At 47.9% G+C, this 9,721-nt stretch overlaps 1 protein-coding gene across 1 annotated transcript in view; it reads left to right on the top strand.

The window, feature by feature from the left end:
* Positions 1-9,721, top strand: part of il17rd (interleukin 17 receptor D) — a gene marked incomplete at its 3' end in the record, with an annotated part of 34,104 nt that extends 24,383 nt beyond the window's left edge. The window contains exons 4-16 of the mRNA XM_083661010.1: positions 232-350; positions 1,324-1,444; positions 1,796-1,840; positions 2,062-2,213; positions 2,544-2,609; positions 4,176-4,230; positions 4,519-4,629; positions 5,391-5,575; positions 6,604-6,719; positions 6,861-7,109; positions 7,930-8,418; positions 8,927-9,222; positions 9,597-9,721. Of these exons, the coding sequence (XP_083517136.1) occupies positions 232-350; positions 1,324-1,444; positions 1,796-1,840; positions 2,062-2,213; positions 2,544-2,609; positions 4,176-4,230; positions 4,519-4,629; positions 5,391-5,575; positions 6,604-6,719; positions 6,861-7,109; positions 7,930-8,418; positions 8,927-9,222; positions 9,597-9,721 (2,129 nt within the window). The remainder of the gene's footprint in view (positions 1-231; positions 351-1,323; positions 1,445-1,795; positions 1,841-2,061; positions 2,214-2,543; positions 2,610-4,175; positions 4,231-4,518; positions 4,630-5,390; positions 5,576-6,603; positions 6,720-6,860; positions 7,110-7,929; positions 8,419-8,926; positions 9,223-9,596) is intronic.

Raw genomic sequence — 9,721 nt, 5'->3', positions numbered from 1 at the left:
TGGTCTGTGTGACACATGCCACGGCCGACCAATCGTGTAACTGCAATAGGCCGGCAGTCAGTCAGTCAGGGATATTCGGGTTTGTAGAGCTGGCTGCCGCGCTGTCCAGCTAAATGGAGAAAAGCCAAGGAGTAAGGGAAGAACAAGGGAAGAGAAAAGGAGAGAAGAGAGGAGAGGAGGGAAGCAGACAGCAGAGAGGATCATGCTGTGTCTCACTGTGTGTGTCTGCAGGGGTGGAGCATGTGAAAGGCTTCAGGGTGTACCTGGAGGATAAGAACCCAGAGGGGAAGCAGTGTCAGCACCTGGTCCTCAAAGACCCCCGGCAGCTCAGCTTCTCCTACAGGAACACGGTAAGACCAAAGGCGGGGTTAGCAGGTGATTTTGTTGTTGTTGTTGTTGTTGTTGTTGTTGTTGTTGTTGTTGTAATACTCAATTCGGCCACAAGAGTGCACCACTTCCAAATATGACTAAAAGCATTCATGTTTTCTTCCCATCTTTAGAACATGGGATAGTGGTGCACTCTTGTGGCTGAAATGAGTATTACAGTACAACGACAAACAGAAAAATGAGCCATACTAACTACTGAAACATGAGAAGTTCACAAACAGCTACTGAAAAACCTGGTAAGACCGGAGAGTTATTCTAACTATAACTCAACCACGGTGTTAACGGGGGGCTTGAACCTGCGAGCCTCATGTTGGTAGGCACTAGGCAGTAGGCACTAGGCAGCCAGGGAATCTACCGCTGCACTAGCCAGACGCCCACCCAGTCTGTCCTTTCATTGTCCCATACATAATGCTTATACATTTTCACTCAGATTTCAAATGCACTCAGCAATCACTGACTGACCCAAGCTACATAACTTGACAACATTATTTTTTATTTTTTTTATTTTTTTTATTTATTCGTTTATTTGTCAGGGACAATGCAAGACAACATTGTAACAAGTTACAGGAACATGAAACATATGCGATGCATATAGGATATCTAGCCATGGCTAATTTGCAATCCCTGTCCCTGGGTAGGCTTTTCTAATAAAAGACATAATCTAAACAAAGTGCAAACATAAAAATTGTGACACCATCATACACAATTTACAGTAGAATTATGCTACTACATCATACAAAATTTACAGTAGAATTACACAACTACATCGGTGATCAATGGTCGCAGGTTTGATTTTGCTTCAGCCAGTGTTTGTAGCCAGTAAGACACACCAATATACACTGCAACGTTTTAACGTAACGTCATTGACTTTGTGTAGAAGCTGATCAGTGTTGGTGTTGTAACGTGTGCATATTGTCTCTTGTGTGTTGCCTCCAGAGGCTGAGCAGTCAGCCGTTCCCTGGCTTGACCTTTGACACAGACTACATGGTGCGCGTGGTTCCCTTCCCCACCTTCATGAACGACAGCTTCTTCCCTCCATCCTTCCTCAGGACCAACTGTGAGTCCAGCAGCACTCTCTCCTCACAGCATCATCATAACACATTTTATTTCTAAGCGCTTTATATAGTCAAATACAGGTCAAACAGGTCAAATAAATCATATAAAATACATACAAAACATTGATACAAAGTCATGATGATAAATGAAGATGGTGAAAATGCTGTGTTTCTGCCGGCTGCCTGCTGCAGCAGCCTGTCCACTGTCTGATATCCAAGCTGCACACAGCCGCCCCCGCTGCAGTACAAGCCCCGCCCCCTCGCGTTGATAACGATGTCATCGTCCATTGTAATGTTTAACTGTGTGTGTGTGTGTGTGTGTGTGTGTGTGTGTGTGTGTGTGTGTTTTACAGCCTGTGAGGTTCTCCTGGGTCCAGACAACCTGGTGTGTAAACCATGTAAGTTCCTAAACATCGTGCTCATATCCAGAGCCACACACAGACAGAGTTGAGGCTGATTCATGGTAGTGCACTCGACAGAAATGAGCTATTTTTCAACAGAATCACCAGGACTGTGGATCCAAGACAGAAACTGGATTGGATATTGTGGATGGCTGCATGTATAACAAATGAAGTAATATATAATGGCTATCTGACTTGGTGTGTTGTTCTGTGTGCAGTCTGGAAGCCGCGCACGCTGAGCGTGTCTCAGCTGGGCTCCAGCCTGCAGGTGGCGTTCGACCAGGCTCCGCCCTCCTTCGGCTTCAGCCTCTACTTCCTGTTCTACAGACTGCGTCAGGACGGCCCAATGAGACTGCAGCGCTGCAAACCAGTAAGACACCAATATACACTGAGACTACACCGCTGCATTCTACATAAAATTAAGATATAACGGGTTGTTTTATTTTGTATGTTACATACTTATTGGCCAAGATAATGTTAGTTTATGGGGGGGTAATTCTGCCAGTTTAGGAGGGGAGTGTGGGCGGCCATCTTACATGCAGGGTTTTTGGCAAATCTAAAACGGAAACACTATTACGAAATGACGTAATGCGGAAGCGTCCATGTGTGGGCAAAGAATAAGGTGAATCCACTGAGACTGTAGGAGCTTCTTGGCTCTGTGAACTGCTGACTGTGTTTCCGTCGTCTGTGATGTGTGCAGGAGGTGAACCAGCCCAGAGCCACCTGCATCCTGCAGGACCTCACGCCAGGGACCTACACTATCGAGGTACACACACACACACACACACACGCACACGCACACGCACACGCACACACACACACACACACACACACACACACACACACACACACACACACACACACACACACACACACAATGTCATTTCGACCAGGAAGTTCTGTGTCTGTGAATGAACAAGGAGCTCTCGGTCTGTGGCTCAGGAGGTAGAGCAACACTTGGATCCCAGCCTGCATGTCAAAGTGTCCTTGGGCGAGATACTGAACCCAAATTGCTCTTGATGGCTGTGCCAGCACCCTGCGTGGTAGCTTTTTTTTTCATAATATTTTTTTCCCCATTTTTATCTAGCCTGGGTAAACCCATCCCCCACGTGACCTGCTCTCAGACCTGTTCTCAGTCTCTCAGTTCCCAGTCACTAGTGACTGGGAACTGAGAGAGCAGGTCACGTGGTGGCTGGGTTTACCTAGGCTAATTTTTATCCCCCATTAGTGCTAATTTAATTTATTTATCCTGGTTGCTGCTCCACCCTCTGCCGATCTGGGGAGAGCCGAAACTGGCTCCATGCTTCCTCCGAGACATGGGCAGTTAGCCAGCCGCTTCTTTTCACCTGACAGAGGAAGATTCACTGGTAGGACATAGCACGTGGGAGGTTCACGCTATTCCAACCAGTTCCCCTCCCTCTGAACAGGCGCCCTTAACGACCAGAGGAGGAACCACATTAGCAACCAGGATATTGCATGTTTTGGTGAAGGGGGTTCCTATATGAAGGAAACCCCCGGGAGGCACGGGGAGAACATGCAAACTCCACACAGAAAGGCCCTTTTTGACGACCCCACCCGGGCGGTGGGCACTCGAGGACATGCGGACGGGCACGCATTCCTTCAGCGTTCACAGCGTCCCAGGTGGGAATCGAACCCAGGACCTTCGAGCTGTGAGGCGACAGTGCTTACCACTGCACCACCGTACCCCCGAGCTACCTAGCTTGCCACCATCGGTGTGTGAATGTTCAAGATTCAAGATTCAAGATTTTTATTGTCACTCTGTAGTACAAGTATCACGTGTGAAATTCTTGTGCTGTGGACTCCGTTTACAACATAGTACAAAATATAACGGGGCATATGAGTGCAGGAAAACAACAAGAGACACAACAAGCAATAAGGCAGTAGAGTGATCAGACAAGTCAGAGACAGTGGCATATTCACTGCACATAGGTGCACATGGCATGTGCATACTTTAGACGTACTTAAACATAGTCAACGTTCTGTTTGCACAGGTGCAAATAGCATATACCTAATTAAACATACAATTAAACATTAGACATACGTAATGGTAGCAGCTACAGTACGGTACAGTATAGCTACTACACTATTTGTGTATGTTAAGGAGTCTCGTGGAATGGGTGAATGTACTGTAGGCATGTAATGTTAATGTAGTCCATTTACTACCCATTTTGTAATGATACAAAGCTGGTTGAAAATCAACAAACTGGCCCGTTAATCTATATCTGTGCTTGTTTGTCTTCATCTCTCTCTCTCTCTCTCTCTCTCTCTCTCTCTCTCTCTCTCTCTCTCTGTCTCTCTCTCTCTCTCTCAGCTGAGAGATGACAGCAATGTGACCCGGAGGCACACTCAGTTCCACGTCAGCCAGGGTGAGATGCACACGTATACACACGCACACACACACACACACACACACACACACACACACACACACACACACACGCAACGCACCAGGCCTTAAACTACCTATTTAAATGACTGCATTGTGTCCTGTGTGTTTGTTTCTTGCTCCAGTGCACTCCCCCTGGGCGGGACCTATCCGCACACACACACACACACACACACACACACACACACACACACACGCAACGCACCAGGCCTTAAACTACCTATTTAAATGACTGCATTGTGTCCTGTGTGTTTGTTTCTTGCTCCAGTGCACTCCCCCTGGGCGGGACCTATCCGTGCGATGGCCATCACAGTGCCTCTGGTCATCATGTCCGCCTTCGCCACACTCTTCACCGTCATGTGTCGCAAGAAGCAGCAAGGTGAGACCAGACCCATGACACAGAACTGGAACCTTTCTCCATCAACCATTCAGACACAGTGTGTGACAGTAAAACGACTCTACTGTGTTTTCAAATCAAAACTAGAAACCAGAATCAAAAATCTGTTCTTAAAGGCCCCCTCCAGTCAGTTTTCCTACCTGTATAACCGTTTGTGTTCTAGGAAAACATTCTATTATGTATTTGTGTATTTGTACGTCATCTGATTTGCGCCAAAGAACTTATATTGATAAGAACCGAAGGCTAGGTTGTTCCACTGCAACACAATGACCGTTGTCAAAAAAGCAGAACAGCTTCGTCTCTTACCTTCATTATACTCTTTGTCTGCGCTATAGTGGAAGTGACCGTAAGGTAAAGGTAAAGTCCCACTGATTGTCACACAAGGTGTGAAATTTGTTCTCCGCATTTGACCCATCCCCTGGGGGAGCGGTGAGCAGCAGCAGCGCTGCGCTCGGTAATTATATCTAACCCCCCAAATTCCAACCCTTTGATGCTGAGTGCCAAGCAGGGAGGCAATGGGTCCCATTTTTATAGTCTTTGGTATGACTCGGCGGGGGATCGAACTCACAACCTCCCAGTCTCAGGGCGGACACTCAGAGACCACAAGGCCACTGAGCTGGTAAACAGTATGGCCGTCCTGTACCTCGGTAAAACGTTAGTTTAGAAGCCATGACCAAAGTTAAGTTTTTTTCTTAAGAAGGTTTAATCACAGTCTGTTCATGTCTCCCCTCCTCCGCCTTCAGAAAACATCTACAGCCAACTGGACGAGGAGAGCAGCGAGTCATCCAATCAGAGCGCGGCGTTGAGTGCCGAGCGGCCGTGGCCCCGCCCCAAAGTGTTCATCTGTTACTCGGGCAGAGACGGGCCCAAACACACCGGCGTGGTTCAGAGCTTCGCATACTTCCTGCAGGACTTCTGCGGCTGTGAGGTCAGAGGAGCAGTGTTTTCTGGGAGGAAGCTTGTATCTCCCATCCTTACCGTAGGACTTGAATGCAGCATGAACGGGAAGCAGAGCCGTTCTGTTTTCGGCTTGTCCGTCCGTCCCATTCTCGTGAAAAATAAATTTTTTGGCCATAACTCAAGAATTAATATGGTGATTTTGACAGCATTCCACACAAATGTCTAATAGGATAAAATGATGAAGTGATGACATTATATCCAAAGGTCAACTTCACTGTGACATCATAATGTTTTGTTTACCACTGTAGCTGAGAAAATGATCTTGGGTCATTCTACAAAAAACGGTGGAAGTGCTGTCACTTTACGTTGAAATAATCAGATTAATTATTATGTAATTTATATGACCGTACTTGCAATGATAAAACAAACATACACTTAATAGCTTTTATTAAATTCCTTCAAAGTCTTCACTACACTACATTTTATGATTCTGGACAGACATGGATGTAACCTGCAACTTAGTCTCGCTGGCTAGCCTCCCCTCCCTTCCGTGAGAGGAGTCTGGCCGCACGGAAACTGGCTGCTGGCATAAGCCCTCCCCTGCTCTACAGCTGCTCTCCCATTGGAGCGACTGTTTCAGTTGCTGCCGGATGTCCCCTCCCCGCTTATTACAAGCTCTGTCATTGGCTCCGACCACGTCAATCAGAGCGGCTTCCGCTCCCTCCTCCCTGTGTGTCGCTGTAAATAGTGCCCTGCCGCCTCAGTGAAAACAACAACGCTAACTAGCTAGCAAGCTAACGGCAGAAACCTACACGCTAGCTCGTTGCTACACGCTGAAAACGGCAAGTTGGATTGTTGAAAACTATTTTCCAAGGGCACTGCCGCTAAGCGCCGCCCATCGCAGTTCCACAATTTCACGGAAGGGAGCGGAGGCTGGCCAGCGAGACTACCTGCAACTTGACTTGTTGGCATTCTATGTGATTATTAATATACAATCTCAGGTGTCTCTGGACCTGTCTATGGGTTATTGATTATTAATAATCGTATTGATCCTAGGTGTCTCTGGACCTGTGGGAGCAGCTGCAGCTGTGTAGAGAGGGTCAGATGTCGTGGCTCAGCAGACAGCTCGATGAGTCCCACTACATCATCACTATCTGCTCCAAGGGCTTACGGTACTCTATTCTACTCTGCTCTACTCTACTGCCCTCTACTCTACTCTACTGCCCTCTACTCTACTCTGCTCTACTCTACTCTGCTCTCCTCTGCTCTTTCATTATATTATTCTAATCTGTTCTGTTCTATTCTCTCTGAAGTTATTATGTCGAGAAGAAGAGTCGTCGGGGGAAGACTCCGGTCAGTCGCCGTGGCAATAGCAGCAGCCCTCCCATTGGTGGATCGGGCAGCGACCTGTTCGTCGTGGCCGTGGCCATGATCGCAGAGAAGCTGCGATTGGCTAAACAGAGCGAGGGGGGTGGGGCCCAGGAGCTGAGCCGCTACATGGCCGTTTACTTTGACTACTCAACAGAGAGCGATGTGCCCACTATGCTCAGCCTGGCTACAAGGTAATATCAGATGATGATGATGATGATGATGATGATTATTTATTATTTATTATTATTATTTATTATTTATCGTCATAGACGCTGGTTTAGCTGGCTCAGCCTGGCTGGGGGCGGGGTCTGGGTGGGGTAAAAACCCCCGTTCTATCCATTCAGCAAAGTTAGAATTTAGCTGATAGCCCAGCCCAGGCAGACACGATCGGGGATTTAACCACCGCAGTAAACGCACATCTGAGCAGACGTCTTGTGTTCTGCTCTAGAACCCCCAAACCTGTAGTTTAGAGCCGCAGCACCGACTTTTGGTGAGTCAGCCCATGAGATATATGGGCGGTTTTAACCCACTCGCGTGCCAGCCGTTTAACATTTTGTGGGCGTTCCCAGACATGCGGACTGTCTCTATGATGTTTCATTCCAAAACACATTTAGAGAATTGTTGTAACTATTTAGTATTTCAGTGGTTCTCAACCTTTTTACACCAAGTACCACATCAGAAATGACCACCATATGAAAGTATGAGAAGGAGGAGACTGTTTACAATCCGGTGCGTCTTATTTATACATACGGTATACTGAACATGTACATTCTTTCATATATATGTATTTAAAATAGACACTTTACACCACACTTATTGTATATAGTAGTTATTTAAATTTTTTGCCAATGTTTAAATCTACCTGCCTTGTTTGTCTTGTGCATACCTTTTTCTGCGTGAGTACTGTGTGTACAATTTCCTTGTTACAGTATGTGTACATACTTGGCCAATACAGCTGATTGTGATTCTGATAGCAGCAGTACTGAAGCGTTGTGTCTCCTGTGGGTCCAGGTTCAAGCTGATGGACCAGCTGCCCCAGCTGTTCAGCCGGCTGCACTCGGGTCAGTCGGGCTTGGCGGAGCGCGAGCCTCAGCCGCTCCACGTCTCCCGGAGGAACTACTTCAGGAGCAAGTCAGGCCGCTCGCTGTACGTGGCCATCTGCAACATGCACCAGCACATCAGCCACAACCCCCACTGGTTCCCCTGCCCCTCCCCTCCACAGCCCCCCTGCCCCTCACCCCCCGGCTCCCCTCCCCAGCCCTCCTGCTCCTCAGCCTCTCCCCCCAGGCAGAGGCCGGACTCTGGCCTGCTGCTCAACCAGGTGACGGCCAGGAGGCCAGAGGGAGCGCCCAGGAGGAACCTGCTGCTGCTGGAACCCGGCTCTGCTTCCAGTCCCAGTCCCAGTCCTGGTCCCAGCCTCGGTCCTGGTCCTGGTCCCAGTCCCGGTCCTGGTCCCAGTCAGCCCCACTGCTCTCGGTCTGGGCTTGGATCCGCTTCAAGGTAATTCAAGGTTTAAAGAATAACGCTGGTGTAATTTTCTTTCTTTCCCATGAAGGGTCTGAACTAGGGCTGGACGATCATTCAACATTATCATTTGTCGTTATATGATATGAAGATATTTGGCACATTTCTGCTCTAATAAACTGAGGTATGGTAGGAATATTATTTGAATATTTCTTCATATTTTCTTAATTTCTTTGAATATACTTCAGAAGAATAAGGCGTCTAGCAATAGCAGCGAGTAATATCTGGGAAGGCGGCGTGTCCTCGGGTTGTGGGTACTACTCCCAAAATTGCAATCAGAGAAGTAAAAATCACTCAAACAACCTCAGAAAGTACATCAAATATAGAGTAGATGTCCAATAATTATGAAGAGTCCAAAACTAGGAATTAACTACTGATGAAATTTGAATGTCCACATACCAAACTAGCACTGCCCTTCCTAGCAGTCTGACCCCTCAGTGTTTTTTCCTCCTAGCAGGCTGACCTCTCCTTCTCTGCTCCTCAGGTCCAGCTGTGGAACATCTGGGCTGGCTCATAGAGAGTCTTCCTCCTCCTCCTCTTCCTCCTCTGCTCCCTCCATGCTTCAGGAGGGGGTTTGCCCCTCCCCCGCCCCACCAGAGCCCCCCCAGGGAGAGGAAGGCTCTCCCTCTCCTCCGGAGGTCCCACCCCCTCGCGACTCAGGGATCTACGATTCGTCGGTCCCATCCTCGGAGCTGTCCATTCCCCTGATGGAGGGACTGTCTCATGACCAGGCTGACTCCTCCTCTCTGGCAGAGAGCGAATCGTCTTCTTCCGGGCTTGGTAAGGCTGGCTGCTTATTGGCTAAAGTGGCACGACCAATGTTTTTGGAAACTGACATTAGACTTGTAAGTAAAACAACTTGTCTGCGCCTAGTGTATTGCATTAAAAATAAAAATCACTTTACAAAAAATTGGCTGTCTCATAAAACCACAACCCAGAAGTTTTCCTTATGATCAGATTGTTAAACAGATTGGTTTGCTAATAGAAGGAGTGAAAACGAAGTTAGCGCTAAATCAGTTAGCATGGCTAAAAAACAACAAAATGTCAAACTCGAGGTGTCAAAACGGTGGCTATGTCCAAATTGTTATAGAGTCTATGGTGTTTAACGGACAGCTGTGTGTGTGTGCGCGTGCACGTTCGTGTGTGTGTTTCAGGTGACGAGGAGCCCCCTGCTGTCTCGTCCCTGCGCTGCGGCGTGGCCACGGTCTGCAAGGCGGAGCTGCACCACCAGTGCCACCTGGAGCACGTCGACGGACCCACACCCGTGGCACCACTGTAG

Source organism: Poromitra crassiceps (genome assembly GCF_964638095.1).
Source record: "Poromitra crassiceps genome assembly, chromosome: 25".
Lineage (NCBI taxonomy): Eukaryota > Metazoa > Chordata > Actinopteri > Beryciformes > Melamphaidae > Poromitra > Poromitra crassiceps.
Note: the sequence above shows the minus strand (reverse complement) of the source record. Positions and strands in the feature narration are given on the sequence as shown.